The 16,335-nt window shown below is 46.2% G+C and overlaps 2 protein-coding genes across 2 annotated transcripts; one reads left to right on the top strand and one right to left on the bottom strand.

Moving 5' to 3' along the window:
• Positions 1-890: 890 nt before the first annotated feature.
• On the bottom strand, positions 891-8,602 carry LOC143001948 (regulator of G-protein signaling 9-like). Its single transcript, XM_076151815.1, has 17 exons — positions 8,329-8,602; positions 6,431-6,527; positions 5,628-5,678; positions 5,371-5,477; positions 5,117-5,168; positions 4,966-5,024; positions 4,624-4,700; positions 4,445-4,526; positions 3,694-3,756; positions 3,356-3,385; positions 3,120-3,181; positions 2,572-2,685; positions 2,318-2,433; positions 2,123-2,210; positions 1,742-1,880; positions 1,550-1,632; positions 891-1,368 (listed from the first exon to the last, which is right to left on the bottom strand). Exons 1-17 carry the CDS (start codon positions 8,395-8,397, stop codon positions 1,167-1,169), a joined length of 1,491 nt encoding a protein of 496 aa, XP_076007930.1. The 5' UTR covers positions 8,398-8,602; the 3' UTR covers positions 891-1,166.
• Positions 8,603-9,306: 704 nt separating this feature from the next.
• On the top strand, positions 9,307-15,922 carry LOC143001949 (guanine nucleotide-binding protein subunit alpha-13-like). Its single transcript, XM_076151816.1, has 5 exons — positions 9,307-9,642; positions 10,443-10,669; positions 13,600-13,650; positions 14,119-14,319; positions 14,862-15,922. The coding sequence occupies exons 1-5, from the start codon at positions 9,360-9,362 to the stop codon at positions 15,231-15,233; spliced, it is 1,134 nt and encodes a 377-aa protein (XP_076007931.1). The 5' UTR covers positions 9,307-9,359; the 3' UTR covers positions 15,234-15,922.
• Positions 15,923-16,335: the final 413 nt, after the last annotated feature.

Below are 16,335 nucleotides of genomic sequence, written 5' to 3'. Positions count from 1 at the left end.
GACTTGGATACAGTTCCTCCGACGGGGCCCCGAGCCTCAGGGTTCACCTCACCTTCTCCGTCCCCCGTCTCCCCCCGCCGCTCACAGGCCGACGTGCTGTCCAAGGCGACGCTGATGGGGGACGGACAGGCTGGGGTGTTGGTTAGGAAAGGGAAGGGAGGCGAGGCGTTGGCGGAGGGGGAGGGGGATTCAGTGATGCCAGAGTAGACGGTCAGGTGGGGGACTGGAGTGGTGAAGCGACACAGCTGTGAGGTCAAAGGGCAACAAACACACATTAGAGGGCGCTGTGGAGGAGATTTCACTTTCAAACTTTTGCAATTTTTGGGAAAATTTGGGAAAATTCTCAGCAGAAGATCGGATGAGATTATAAAGTAAAGTTACATGACAAATTTTTAATTCAGAGCCGTGCATTTTTTTTCCGCCATTATCTCAACTCAACACTTTTCTGTAATGGAGGAATTTCATCCCAGTTTCATAGAATTGCTTTGTCTTTATAGGGTTTCAGAAAAATGATTCCCAAGTTTGATTGACTTTACCAAGAGCCTTAAATAATGTAATAATAAATACAATATAGTAGTAATAGTAGTGGAGTAATGCTGATGCTGGTATCTTTTAACTCTTTACAGATACAGATACTGCCTAGAAACTCAAATGGTCTTTAGGTTACACAAAAGTCTCATAAAGTCATGCTTATGGAATTAACTGATCAGTCAAAACAGGAAGCGGTTGTCAGTCATCGCAAACAGATGAATTGATAGGTGTGTGTGTGTGTGTGTGATGTGGTGTTGTGTCTAAATGGAAACAGTGAATGATGACACAGGGGAAAAGGGAAGTGGTTGTAACATGAAGCGGTTTGTGGATGTTTATTATTTTATGACGGATGACAAAAAGGAAAATACAGTTATGAGTGTAGACAGACAGATTATGACAAAGAACAAAGACCGACAACAGTTACAGCTTGTATGGACAGACAGGTAAAAGATGGTAACAGACGGAGTTTGTGTTTTTGTCTTTCATCCATCTAAAACAAAGTCAACTTAAGAACAATCGAACATTATCATGAGCTTCGGTTTTAATAACGCCACTAAATAATAATAAATAGGGTGAACTGATCTCAGCACTGCTAAACATCACTGAACATGTGTTGGCGTTCAGTGTGTGTGTTTTCACTCCTTAGGAGGAGAAGGCGCAGGGGGAGGATCAGGGGGCTTCTCCTTGCCCTGCCTGCTGAGTTTGCTCATGACCTGTGTGATGTCAACGGGAGTGTTGGCCGCCATCTTGGCCTTCAGCTCCAGCTCCTGTTGGCGGAGGACAATGGGGCTGACGCTGGGCCGCCGCTTCCTCGCGTTCTGCTCCAACTGGGCGTCCCTGGTAGACGGAAAGAGGAGGTGGGGTTTGAGGGCGACGAGGAGGGGGAATCGTATATGTGTGGGAGAGAAGGAATGACGAGAGATGAGAGGGAGAAGGAACAGAATAAGCAAAATGAGGAGGGATAGACAGACGAGGTGAAAATTAAGTGAATATTTGCTAATTAACAACGTCCACTTACGTAAACTTGTGCTCCTCAGGACCGATTGCCTTCTTCTGCGTGTCCTTAAACACCGGAGACTTAAGGTAGCGCCCGAATGAATCCTACAGTAACGCATATACACACAACCATCATAGAATTATTCTGAAAATAGCACAAGCTTGAGGAATTCACAAAAACTCCATTCTGGTGTGGTTAAACCCACTGACTGACCTTCTTCATGAGCATGTAGATGTGGGTTTGGGCCGCGTCCATGACATATCTGTGTGGGTATTTAAGGCCTTTCACAGTGATTTCCATTGTCTTTCCATCTATGTTGATCCAGCGGGGGGCGCCACGTGCCAGGAAGGTCCTGGGGTCAGGGGATGGGGAGAATCACAGAGGAAAGCATGTAAGTCGCTTTGGATAAAAGCGTCTGCCAAATGATCGTAATGTAATGTAATGTAATGAAAGCAAATTGAATACATTATTTCGTCCATAATCATGTATTCTGGAGCGGCGACCTGCATTCTAAACTGTAAACTAGTTCCAGCTTCTATGACCATTTATGGAAGAACGCTAGAATGTTCCTAAGAAGGGAAATTCAGACATTACTTGTATATCTGCTCGGCTTTCTCTCGCATAGTCGCAGCTGCGCCCCACTTCAGATCCTCACAGTCTTCCCAGAATGCCAAGTTCTCGCCTAAGACAATTCACAATAGAATAATAGCCATCATTTTGCAGGGGAGGCAGGTCACTTTGTTCTTCTTTGTATCTCCCGTTCGCTGAAAAGTGAACAATTCATCATACCGCTGAATTCTTTCTTCAAGAACAGTCTGAAATCATCTCGTCCCCGAGGGTCTGCCAGCAGCTCTCCAAAGCTGAAAGTCCACCTCTCCACACGCATCTTAGTGGGGGTTTCCACACTGCCACACACACACAGAAATAAAAAGGGAATTCACGAGTTATTTCTACTCATAATTCAACCCTCATCTGTGTCTCATTAATGAGTGCAGCATAAATTATACATCCTCCTCCGAGGCCTCAGCTGACAGCCGACTCACTTGGGCATATTCAAGGTCCAGTAGGTGACATCGTCGGTGAGCCAGGGGTTGCTGGGAAGACATTTGCGGAGGAAGGGGTCGTGGCTGTTACAGGTGGTGCAGTATTTCACCATTCTACAAGCAAGGGAGCGGAAAGAAAGAACAAACACGTGAGCAAAGACACCAGACAAAGATAGAGTTAAGCTACAGAATGATACTTTGAAACACAAGAACCAGTCTGAAGTAACAATATGAATACTATATAAGCTAAGAACAATGAAGATTAACTGTTTCTGTTTGAGCGTAATACAAGTTAAAGTAAGAGTAAATATTTAATTTATAGTATTTCATTTTGACACGTTTCTAACAGGGGAATTTAGACATTTGTTATTCATTAAACACTCAAAGATTGTGTGACTTTATCCATTTTCCGCCTGAAACCAAAGTTTCACATACCGTAGATCAAATTGAAAGCGTCATATTTTTCAGGATAATCTCAATAAGATATTTTGTGAAAGTCAGGCAGTCCCCTAGTCCAAAGTGATCAATGGAATGCGTTAGCTGCTTACGCGCCAATGGACACAGATGACTTCACTCGGGGCCTCATGATGGATTGCTGGGTAAAGATCTTCTACAGGAAGCAGAAGAGAAATGGCAGCCATAAAGATGTCAGGGAAATAGCTCAGTTTCTAAGGATCGCTGCTTATGCGTAATATCGCCAAGGGTTTAGCTACAACAGCATGAGAGAAAACAGGCAGGGAGTAGACAGTGCAGTCTCAGCACACACAGATACACACACACTTACGATTCTCTCGTAGAAGTCAGGCGTTTTTGTCTGGAGAAGAAAAGTGGCTGTGTGTTACTTTACAGTTTGTCTCACAACATCCAAAATGCATGTTATCTAGTGTGTGTGTGTGTGTGTGTGTGTGTATATGTGATCAGTTTAGAAGTCTGGGTGGTCATTGGAAATGCCTGGAAGAGAGAAGAGAAGAACACAATGAAACTCAACTCAAAGCTTATCAATTAAGTCTGATCGACTGGATGAACACACAAACACACACACACACACACACACACACACACACACACAGCAGGAACTTTCTCTCTGTCGCACACAAACAAACATGGGGGCTCACCTGTTACCTCATCTGCATTAGGATCTATGCGGCGGTCGAGTCCATAGTCCATGGCACTCACTGTTCCTGGCTACACACACACACACACACAAACACACACAAACAACAGATTAATATTTTAGTTTACTTTGGTTTAATTGTTTGTTCGATGCATTTATTCACTTTTCTGCACCACAAGTACCCTTTGTCACGTAAACATTCTTATAGAGGTACAAAGGGAAATATTTGACAGCGCGGTTGTGAAATGTCTTCTCTCTGAGATGTGAGGTGTCTGTGTATAAGATTCTGGAGCCCGAGGACGACACACACACACACACACACACACACTGTGACATACGGCGCCTCGCAACGCCAAGAGCCTCGCAGCCCACAAAACCACTGCAGCGTGCGATCTCACAGGCTGTGAAATATTAATCAGTCCTGCCCTTTTCGTCTGACTGGACATATAATGCTAATGAGGCATCATGGGTAGAGATAATGAGGCATCATGGGAGGTATACAGGTGGAAAGCGTCGCCGCACAAGAATGCGAGTTGTGGGTGGATTGTCTGATTTCTCTGTTTGCTTCTTATGCACTCGTATCAAAATAAAGCCATACTCATCTCTCTGAGCTTAGACCTTTGATAATACTGACTGAATACTTTCCCTAATAACCCAAGAAAAATATCCATGCTCACACATTGTAACACATTAAAACTCATACTGTTATCGTGTGTAAATGCAGGTGATTAGAAGTAATATAGAGGAAATTGCTCTCACGGGAGGTCTGTGCACCACCCAGTAGGCTCTCTCCTGGCAGTCAAACACCACACGGTCGGGTTTCTTCCTTTCCTTTGCAGCCCTTAGAAACACAGACACACACACAGACACACACACAGGAATATTTCCAAAGCTTCTTGACCTGAAAGTGATGTCGCTGAGTTCCTCTCAGGCCTCACCTGTATTGCTCTTTAGCTTGCATCACTATGAAATCCCACTTGTGATTCATCCACTTGTGAAGACGGTTATACTGCTCCTGAGGACAAGAAAGAACAATACAACAATGATGTTATTTTAATGTTTTGATATTTCTCACCACTTGTTTCTTGCTGTTATTGGCTGCCAGGATTGTGCGGGATGTGGCTCATTCTTCAAATGATGCTGCATCTCGTGAATGCATTGGTCTATTGTAAACCAAACTTGTTGACTGTACTAATGCAAAAGAAGAAACATCAATCGACCCGATGGTGGCGCTATAGCAACAACAGTTAAATGACTCGGCCGTCTTGACTGTATCTCACCTGCTCGTGCAACTCCAGGATCCCTTTCTTGCGTATGTTCCTTTTTGCCAGGTAGATTGCTTCAATGAAAGAGAAGGAAGTCTTTACTGTGGATCTTAAATTCACGCAATTTGGTAACATTGGCATGAGGATCAATCCCTGTCAGGCTCACCATAATCCGTCTCCTCAACAGGCCACTGCTGTGCCGGCCAGAAATACGGTGTCTGAGATGGACAAATTGACAGAAATGACGTTTTTTTGTGTGACCTAGATTCATTTGTGACAAACCTGAGTGCATGTGTGCTGTTGCCCGGGTAAACGTCCCCTTCATTTGTTGTGAATCACATGTTTGTCCTTGGTTCGTCCTATTTTATAATCATTGTTGTCATTGGGTCGTAGTGGATTTGAAATGGGCGGCGCGTTTACCTGGAAGCGATATAGCGATGCATCCGGCTTGATCACCAAGCGTTTATGGTCTTGCAGGGGGTAAATGTAGCCTAACGCCACAAGCATAGAGCCGAAATGTCTCGCCTCTGAGGACAAAGACACAGAGACAGATCATTGAAGTGAAATGGAGTGAAAATCTCTTTTTTGTTGCGTGTAGGTTCATTGGGAAGTGTCATAGTCTTGAAAGACATTATGAAACTTTTGTGTAACGACATACTGTCCGTCCCATCTCTCACCTTGTGTGTTTATATTGAGTCTGTCCACTAACCATGCAACTATGTCTTCACCTGAGGAGGAAAGAAGCAAATGAGGTGTCAAAATATCTGCAATATAAAGAAAACGCAATATAGTAGGCGCTTTGTGTGTGTGTGTGTGTGTGTGTGTGTGTGTTTGTGTGTGTGTGTGTGTGTGTGTGTGTGTGTGTGTGTGCGTGTGTGCGTGTGTGTAAGTGTGTGTGAGGGGCAAGGGGGGCTGCGTCTCGGAGGGTGGGTGTGTGCCTCTAAATGCCAGAGCCACTGGCTGTGTTGATCGTCTGTGACTCCAGCTAATAGCAGGAGACAGATAAGGAGAGAGAATAGGAAAAGGAGGAAAGGAGAGCAGCGAGGAGAGGAGATTACATAAGAGGAGAGGAGACACAGTTTATGTTATTCCCTTAGTTTCATTCATTTCACAAGCTGCCCGCATATGACGTAGAGCTCTAGGTTCCCTCTTCTCTTCTCTTCCTCCTCTGCCGCCCCCTCACTCTCTGTTCCTCTGTCTCTGTCCGTCTCTCTCACGCGTTTCCTTCGTCTCCATACTCTTGCTTGTTCAATCATCCTCCTCCTTCACCTCCTACTTTTTCCCTCTCCCCGACTCCGAGACCGGGGGGGTTGTCATGGAGATGGAATCTGTAGCTCTCCAGTTTGAGACCACAGTGCTCTGGTATCCTCCAGTGAGACTATGCTGGCACAATCACTCAACCACTTGCTACACATCAAGTGTGTATAGGATGTGTGTGTGTGTGTATGTGTGTGTGTGTGTGTGTGTGGGTGTCCCTCACCAGTAATGGCGTGTGGTATGGTTGTGATGACCAGTCTCTGAGGCTGTGACCTGACTCCCGTTTTAGGGTCTTGCATCTCCAACAGCACCCTCTCTGCCTGGAAGGACGTAATAAAGGGTGGGTGAAGGTTACCAAGACAACTGGTTGTAAGGTCTGCAGGTCACTATGACAACATGTTGCTCGGACAACAGATTAGAGGGGGGCAGACTTCATTAAGGGCATGAACATAGGCTGTTGATGAAAACAGGATATGAAAGTACAGTCTGTGTACGGAATCTGTTTAGATATAACTGATGATGATGATGATGATGGATTGACTTTACTCTTCGCCTGTTTTCTATCTATTGAAAGGCTTGTAATTGTTTACTATTCCAGACCTTTACCCACTGTAGTTATCCGCTCTGTCAATCCAGCAACAGAAAGTTTGCTTCCAAAAGTAAACATGCCGCTGGGAAGTTAAACTGCCAGCCTGAATCTGGACGCTGCACTCGGCTGAGGTGAGAGGTTTTGCTTCATGCTTTGTTCATGGCTGATGTTTGGCGTGTGTGGGAGGTTTGTGATGAGTCATGGCCCTAAACTGTTTTTCTTATCACAGACTAAGGAAAGCACATGGTGTCAGCGACCTGTATCACAGATCCCATAAACTTCATTCTATACAAAGCACTTCAGCCCAGCAGGGTCACAGGCAGACAAATCCCCTAACGTGACACAATAACGATTTTAAGACGAAAGTGAAACATTACGCCAAAGTGCATAATGGAACAGACATTATATCCTTAAAATTTAATTGGCCATTTATCTCAGGGAAAACACACTTTCAAACCATGAACGAACACTCTTATAATGAGGCATAAATTATTTCCGGCACAATTGATCATAACAAGCCATGAAAATGACAAAACAAGTCCTCATTCTTTCAACATCTGTACTTCTCACTCCAGCTCACCAGGTCCCATGTGTGTGCTGGAAATCATACGTGTTTGCAGGACATCAGGCCATTCATTAATTTCAATTCCTGTGTGTGCATGTGACTCCTGGGCCTGTTTGAAGTGGCTTTGTCCTTTGAAGTCATTCTGGAGTGGTCCTCTGAGCTCCAAGCTGAGCTGGACCAAAGTGGGCTTTCATGAACAGCCAGACCAAAACATGGGGTTTAACTGGAAAATGCAAATCTGTGTGAGCATTCCCCTGCACGACCACGACTGGTAGATATAGACTCTCAACAATGGAAATGATTCTTTATATATAGAGTCATTTTGATTATTTTCTTTTATTTCTTTATTATTATTATGTTCTGCACTGGCGAGACAGACTGGCCGCAGGTTGCATGATTTCCAATACATAGTTGCTGGATTAATTTCTCTCCAGTGTCTAGGTGGGTGTAGATAGATGGAGCGGCTGATACTGATCCCGGCTTAATGCTTATTAGACTGAATGACCTTATCACTGTGGAACATTCACAGTAGAACACAGTCTTAACATTTTATAAGACAGATACAAGTGCACAATGAAACCAGGCTGATATTTAATTAAATGTCATGTCACTCTGCTACATGTATTTCTGAACGCAGCGGTTATTATTTAATATTTTTTAACAATTGCTACCTACGTATCAGATTGATTTGTGCTATACATTGCTTACCAGAGTGTACACATCTCAATTTCAATAGACTAATAGCAGGATATTGGGGATCTATAGACAGAGATGCACTTTCTAAGATCCAATACAATACAGGCAGACCAGCAAAGCCAGCCGACAGTGCTTTATATAACCTATAGAAGTATATGATATACAGTATATACCGTATGACGTATATTATAGGTGCGTGTGCAGGTGCAGCATATTAAACCATAAGAAATAATGTGAGTGATATATAGGCTCCTGTTTATTGATACCCTACCTTTTTGAGACATGCCATCCGCGGTCGGTACCTCTGTCCATGATCCCGCAGAGTGTTTGTAATTGTCATAGTGGTTACTGTGATATAAAGCTCTCCACTTTCACACACGCGTACATTCGCCTGTGTGCTCCGTGTCGTGTGGGGATGCTGGAGGAGAAATGCAAGCAGGCTGCTGTCAGGATCGATACAGATGCTGCCTTCAAGTGCTTAATTAAAGTATCGATTTCCTGCTTTCGGCTGCTAAAATGTACGATAAAATGAAAGCACTTTTGACACATTGGATTGAGAGTGGGATGGACACTACCCAGGGACATGGAATTACTTATACCAGCCCACAATAATATGGAAATTCACCTTTTTTATCACCTGTTGTTCACGGTGCTTCCATGCACCCTGCCTGCCATCAAATCCGGTATGCTTTTCGTTGAATAGCGAGGCTTCCCCATGTTTTCTATTTTTATTTTCCCACTGCGATGTAATAGGAATCTTAATTTTCCTAACAGCAAGTGAAGGCAACATATCTAATGCGAGGGGAGGATTTAACCAATCAGAGCGCGGCATTTATTTTCAATCCAAATAGTGCAGTCACTACAATCAGCCGCTAGATGACGACATAATATCATCAGTGTTGCTATCAATCAAAGTGTTTCAATGTATTTTTTTTTTAATGTTAATCAATTTATTATCTTTTCATAATGGAATCGATATGGTGGGGCGTTGGTATTACGACGTATGTTGGTGACAGCCGTTTTGAAGAGTGGTGAATTTCCCGTAGTAAAGACTGGGTGTTGAAAAGTAACATAGACCAGCAACAAAATATATTCTAAATGTTGATTTACATTTATAGTGACGTAAAGGCATAACAGGGCATAAATACGTGTGAAAAGACACGAAGAATGCAAAGTAACCGCGTTTAAAGAGTGATGGTAAACAGTCACGGAGCTACTTCCTGAGTTTAGGGAAGGGGCTTGGTCCTGTGCCCGCGCCCCGCGAACGCGCATCAAATTAGCATCGATGAAGTTTGTGCGAACATGGCGGATTTCCTGCCGTCCAGGTCCGTGTTAAAAGTTTGTCTACCCGTCTGCCTGCTGAACAACGGCGAAGTGGAACAGCTGCGAAAGTCTAAGGAGATCGACAGATGTCTTTCCCGGGAGAAAACGTACGTGAAACGGCTGGTGAAGATCCTGCTGCTCGGCGCTGGCGAGAGCGGCAAGTCGACTTTCCTCAAACAAATGCGGATCATCCACGGCCAGGACTTCGACCAGCAAGCCCGAGAGGACTTCAAAGGCACGATTTACAGCAACATTATCAAAGGTAAAGCCTCCGGTACACTAAGAGACGAAGCGAACCGTGTTTCTGCGCCACAAAGGCCGTAGATAGTCGGCGAAAATGGATGGGAAAGTTTCCACATCTGTTTAGCAGCGCTGTGCTCGGTGAGAGGACACATAAACAGTCTGCATCTGCTGTCGGCACACCCAGATCAACCATGTTGCTCTAGTAATCCCCCTTTAAAACGTGTCTAAAACTCTAAAATAACCCATCTTAAGTCTTCATCGTGTCAGCAAACACGCCAGCGGGTAGCTTTAGTTGTTGCTCAACTTTGGGATAAACTCACAACTGCTTTATGTTTGTGTTATTTTGTCCACTGTCTTCTATCTACAGGGGGGGATTATGTTTCCAATCGATAAACGGCTGATCCTGGTTGAAACGTCGCCTCAGACTTAAACAAATACGTCTTAAACAACACAGAAGATGCTTAACATTGTAGATAGCTGTAGATTATTGGGGTTATTTTGTGATTTAATTGTGAAATCAGGTGTTGGGTGTCCACAGTTGGTCCAAAATATTGAATATTTCTTCTTTCTGTTGTGATTATTTAATAGCTGTAATGTTTTCAGTATTGTAGCAATTTTGCCAAGCTCACATCTGATGAGCTGCGATAAATTACAGGCCGTATTGTCAAAAACGTGATCTTCCGTCCTTGTATTCTCTGTTTACTGTGACCGATCCCTGCCAGAAACCAAAACACATTTATAGAGCGGCGGTATTGTGTTGCAGTTGGTCACGTGTCCCTCTGTCGTCCCTCTGCGTCTCCTCTGCCTCTCCTCTCCCAGGTATACGTGTGTTGGTGGATGCCCGGGAGAAGCTGAACATCCCGTGGGGTTGCCCTGACAACCAAGAGCACGGGGATATATTGATGGCGTTCAATACTAGGTCAGCCAGGATGGCCAGTGGTCAGCTGGAGACTTCCATCTTCTTGCAGTTCCTCCCCGCCATCACAGCTCTGTGGGCCGATTCGGGCATCCAGAACGCCTATGACCGCCGAAGGGAGTTTCAGCTGGTGAGGGCACACACACACGCACGCACGCACGCACGCACGCACGCACGCACACACGCACGCACGCCCACACACTGAAAGGTGCTATCTGATACACATCATCGACAACCACCAACGCCAGCAGGGAGCAAAGCCGTGTCACTTTCTCGATTTCCTTTCCTGCTAACGGACAAAGTCACAGTCTCCTAAACCCGGCCAATGACGTCATGACTAGAAAGTGAAACAGATTTTTGTGTCACTTTTGTCCTCCTCCCTTCCTCTCTATCTCTCTCATTCAGTCTCTCTATCTCTGTCACTCTCCAGCGCTTAGACATGTGATTTTAGTCAGCTTCCTGTTTACACCTCTGCCTCCTCAGCACACACATTTCAGCACTCTGGCGTTTCCCCCCCCGCCCCCCCCCTCAGAGTAACGGCGTTAGTCAGGAGCGCCTTTGCGTCCTCGGGTTCTCCGTCTTCTTGCGTTATGAGAAAACAGGAGACATTTTGCTCTGTATCTGCCTGCCACATAAAGCCCCCACCCCACCCCCCCCCCCCCCCCCGAACCCGCTCTTAATGCCGCGCGGTTATCCTCTCACACACTCAGCTCGTGGGCTTTCTGAGCCGGTTGTGCAGACAGAAAGTGGAATAAGTGTGATCAGAGCTGGAATGTTGAGCTGGAGTTAAACAGCTTTATGCTTACAAACACAATCCTGGCTCTCCCACACAGTATTTGCACACAAACAAGGACACAAGCGCACACACACACACACACACGTACGTTTGACATGTGCACTGTGCCTGTCTGAATGTATCATCCCTCATCAAGGATGTAGCTCGCAAATCCTATATTTACATTTTTTTTGCATGTTTGTTGTTTAATTGTATCTCTTATTTATACTTATACTGACTCTTACAATGTTCAATATTAACTACAAGGGGTCACAACCTTAAGTAATGACTTTGTGACACTGAACCAAATGTATTGAGTTAGTGACATTATGCTTTAAATGTGCGCACATAGCAGTTTACATTGAATTCAGTAGTAGGTCGTTGATTGTGCTGGAGCACCTGAATGCACCGTCGACCTCCAGTCAGTCAGAAGTTTCCCCGCGCAAACGCTGTGAACGCACTGAATGACACCTAACCAGAAATTCAACCTGCTAAGGGCCTAGCGGTGTCAAACCTGTCCGGGGCGAACCCGAAAGCAGAGCGGCGGCGAGATCTAGATGGCCTGCGGATTCTTTAGGTCCCTACCGGACAGTCGGGAGGATCGATCACGCCCACGGAGACGCCGACGCATTAGAGGGGAGAGGCGGCCTGCTTCAGCCTGGGAGGAGCGGGTTGATTCTCTGCCAGTAGATGCGACCCATTGTGTTGAGACTGTGCCCTTAACGTATTTGCATCACAAATCACACACACACACACACACGCCTCCAGGCTGGCTTGTAATTGTCATTAAAAACACATGCGCAGGCTCAAGCCACACATGGTTCCTGTTCGGAGTAGTGCAAAGTTCACCAAGTGTCAGTCTCCCCCCCCCCCCCCCCTCAGAGGTTGATCATATACTGATGATAAGTCCCAGCAAACGCAGCAGATCTGTCACGTCTGTCTAAAGTTTGAGTGTAACGTTGCTGCGTTCAGAGTCACACTGACTGTCTTCTAAAGTTCTGAGTTTCACTTTTGCTTCTCCAGGACACACACACACACACACACACACACACACACACACACACACACACACACACACACACACACACACACACACACATACACATACACATACACATACACATACACATACACATACACATACACACACACACACACACACACACACACACACACACAGTGCAAGCGTAGTCCCGCTCGAGGAACATTCGCCTTTCTTGTTTCTCTTCTGCTTTTTTTTCCCGCCCCCGGCTGAATTTTGCTGATTTCCCAAAGCGGCGTCCACCTCAGGATTTGAGCTTTGTGAAGACGAGGCGGCGCTCAGGGCGGAATTCGCTCCACGCAAAGCGACCGTTCACCGTTCTCTGGGCTTTAGCTTAGTGGCAGGCCATTCTACCCCTCCCTTGTGTAGTCTTAGCCTTTACACACAAACACACACACAGACACACACCTCCACGTGCGCACACACACACACACAGGTTTTTCAGGTCAGGTTAGTTTTGTGAAGATCAAAAGGTGAGTACGAGACTTGCAGTGAGGCGAAAAAATGGCCGCGACACAGTGCTAACACACACACAGATCCAGCCCAACACACACACACACACACACACACACACACACACACACACACACACACACACACACACACACACACACGCTCTCAAAGTCACACACGCTCTCAAAGACACAACTTAAAGAACCGGAATATTTATTAGTTGTTTGATAAATGCAAAGCAGGGACCTGATACTGTGGGGGCGTAACGTCAGAGAGGAGAGGTGAAGTACTGCAGCACGTAAAACACACAGACACACACACACACTGAGGAAGGAATGTATCTCAGTCCTGGCTGTCTCATGTCCGGGCATGCACTAATTACGCATGAGCACCGGCAGAACAGTCTAGAAAAACACCCCTGCACACACGCGCGCGCGTGCGCACACACACACACACACACACACACACACACACACACACACACACACACACACACACACACACACACACACACACACACACACACACACACACACACACAGGGCCACACTTCTGGATACATCAAAGAAACACTTGCAGGCACGTGTCTCCTGTAATACGAAATACAACATCCTGCCTCACCTGCTCCACGCAATATCACACACACACACACACACGAGTATGCAGCAGCTCCCAGCCTCACCAGCATCAACCCTTGTACTTTTACTGTATTTAGTGACGAGTGAATGTCTTGAATTGTACATAATTAACAGGAATTCCTCCTCTCCCTCTCTCTCTCTCTCTCTCTCAGGGTGAGTCAGTGAAGTATTTCTTCGATAATCTGGATAAGCTCGGCGAGCCGGTAAGTTGTTTCTGCCTGCACTGATTGTTGTAATTGTCCGTCCTCCACGTTCTCCTTCGGCACCGCGGCACGTCTAGACATTTCTATAGACGACTTGACAAACGCTAATTATTATTTTCTTGAGTTTTTACCAAACGACTGCCCGGTGTCCTCAACCGAGTACAAGTCAGAGCGGAAGTACAGTGTGCACAGCGGTGATACTACCTGAGGAGCCGGGGGGATACTTTGGGCCAGGCTGAGCGCTCCTGATTATGGGCCTGCTAATCCAATGGAGTTCACACTTCTGTGTTGTTGGTACACTCCTCTTCCCTCCTCCTCTGTCGGTGAAACATTTCAGAGCAGAAATCGTCCCGCAGGATAGGTTAAGACCGAGTATCAGATATCGTAAATGGACGAGCTGTCTTCACGCCTCCCCCCCTCCCCCTCCTTCTTTCTCATCATTCGTCTATCGTCTCTCTCCGCCTATAGACCTATATGCCCAGTCAGCAAGACATCCTGCTGGCCCGCAAGCCCACCAAAGGCATCCACGAGTACGACTTTGAGATCAAGAACGTGCCCTTCAAGATGGTGGACGTGGGCGGCCAGCGCTCGGAAAGGAGGCGCTGGTTCGAGTGTTTCGACTCCGTCACCTCCATCCTTTTCCTCGTCTCCTCCTCTGAATACGACCAGGTGACAACAACAACACACACACACACACACTTGCGCTTGCACTCGGATGCCAGACACTTCCGGTGGCCTCTCATTTCCTATCACTCTATCAAGTGAGTCATTAATCAGTTTGGAGTAGATAGTGTTTCTTGACTTAGTGATAAGTCGCCGTTGGCTGTGTCTATATGCACACGCTGCCTTCTGCTGAGCTATCAAACCTGCGTGGCGTTGAGTCCCAGAGGATTCACAGCAGAGGTGATATACATGGAGGTGACTCAGTAGATGAATGTATCTGTCTGTATGTGAAATACGCCTGCTTTGTATTTGGTTTAATACTTTTGAAGAAGCTGATAATCACGTCATCTAAGAATGTTAACAAATCATTACGACACTTCCTGGATCCATCAGATGCAGATCAGCACCAAACCTTAATTGTTTCCTCCATGAGTGGTAATCAGATCGGGTCTCCAGTCGGCTCTTTTGTCCAGGATGTGGTCTGTGTTTCTGCTGTATCAACAGTATTAGTATGATTTGTAGTAAACATACCCCTTGTTGTTTATCAGGTGTTGATGGAGGACAGACAGACCAACCGGCTGCGTGAGTCGCTCAACATCTTCGAGACCATCGTCAACAACCGCGTCTTCGTCAACGTTTCAATCATCCTCTTTCTCAACAAGACCGACCTGCTGGAGGACAAGGTGAAGAGCGTTCCGCTCAAGGACTATTTTGACGACTATACCGGGCCGGAGCACAGCCTGCGGGACATCCAGGCCTTCATGGTGGAGTGTTTCCGAACCAAGAGGCGTGACGCCACCCAGAAGCCCCTGTACCACCACTTCACCACGGCGATCAACACCGAGAACATCAGGCTGGTGTTCCGGGACGTCAAGGACACCATTCTCCATGACAACCTCAAGCAGCTCATGCTCCAATGACCCCTGTCAACCTGTGAAAGTAGAGGACCTGAATGGGGACAGACCACCCCCTTGCCCTTTAGGAGGACTTGGGAGAGACCAGCCTCAGAAGAATCAGATAGAATTTCAGCGTTCTTCTTCTTCAGGCGCTTTTTTATTAGTTTTTTACTCTCCTCTTTTGAAGCGTTGGCCTTCTAGTTGGTTCCGGGTTTGGTGTGGGCAGGGGTCAGGAGGGCAGACTGTCTGTGGCAGGAGGGACGGAGGGGTACTCCGGATTCTGGATCTGACCCCCCTCTCCTGTGAACTGAGAGCTGCCTCACTGCACGAGCCTGCCGAAGTGCCGGTGCTGGAGGTCCGCCTGAGAGCCAGCAAAAAAGGCTCCAGCATTCCCACTGGTTTTAGATTGATTACTTGGCCAGATATAGGAGATTTAGGTGTCTTTTACAACAGCACATCTACCTACAAATGAATAATGTAAATGAAAATGTAACGACACCGTCTGTGATCACCTCAAGCACAGCGGTGTGTGAGTTCAATGCCCCGGTGAGTTAATTTGCCAGTCTGAGGCCACCGGATTCTAACATTTCACCCCCGTTATACGTGTCGCTCATCAGGTGCAGCCCTTTGTATTTCCCTCCACCCTCGTCATCACAAACTGATCCCGTTAAGGTGGAGGGATTTGGTGTGGGATCATCTGGCTCCAGCACTGGCACCTTGTTTTGAAAAAGGGTCAGAAAGTGTGAAGCGTCCCCTCGCTTCCATCCAGCGTCTTCACGGAGGCCTAACCACTGTTTAATCCCTGCATTTGTGCCTGTATCTGTATGCAGTATGTGCAGTATTTAGAATAAGCCAATTTTACAACCTTCAAACCAACAATGAAAAGAAATTATTATTCCTTTTTGACTAAATTTGTAAGTTGCATTGATGTTTTGTGGTCTTCCAGGTGGCGAAGTGTCCAGACATACGTGTATGTGCATGTGCATGTACGGCCAGGTTACACAGTAGGCAAGGCATGCCAGTAAGTGAACATGCAGTCCACTGTTTTCTCAGGGTTGAATGTAAAACCACACCGTTTGACGGATGATGTCACTGTCGCCGATCCGTCTGAATTGTCGAGTCCCGG

The sequence above is a fragment of the Genypterus blacodes genome, unplaced genomic scaffold (genome assembly GCF_046128005.1).
Source record: "Genypterus blacodes isolate CSIRO-AG114 ecotype Tasmania unplaced genomic scaffold, CSIRO-AGI_Gbla_v1 ptg000055l_1, whole genome shotgun sequence".
NCBI lineage: Eukaryota > Metazoa > Chordata > Actinopteri > Ophidiiformes > Ophidiidae > Genypterus > Genypterus blacodes.
The sequence above is the reverse complement of the archived record's forward strand: the minus strand, read 5'-3'. Positions and strand labels throughout refer to the sequence as shown.

Bases quoted from the DNA above. Each gene is read 5' to 3' on its own strand.
- LOC143001948 (XM_076151815.1), bottom strand. From the start codon at position 8,397: ATGACAATTACAAACACTCTGCGGGATCATGGACAGAGGTACCGACCG. The intron at 3,757-4,444 runs GTGAGAGCAATT...GTGTGTGTGTAG, and splicing joins GGGTGGTGCACAGACCTCCC to CCAGGAACAGTGAGTGCCAT. The intron at 2,686-3,119 runs GTAAGCAGCTAA...CCTTGCTTGTAG, and splicing joins TCATCTGTGTCCATTGGCGC to AATGGTGAAATACTGCACCA.
- LOC143001949 (XM_076151816.1), top strand. From the start codon at position 9,360: ATGGCGGATTTCCTGCCGTCCAGGTCCGTGTTAAAAGTTTGTCTACCC. The intron at 9,643-10,442 runs GTAAAGCCTCCG...CTCCTCTCCCAG, and splicing joins TTACAGCAACATTATCAAAG to GTATACGTGTGTTGGTGGAT. The intron at 13,651-14,118 runs GTAAGTTGTTTC...CTCCGCCTATAG, and splicing joins TGGATAAGCTCGGCGAGCCG to ACCTATATGCCCAGTCAGCA.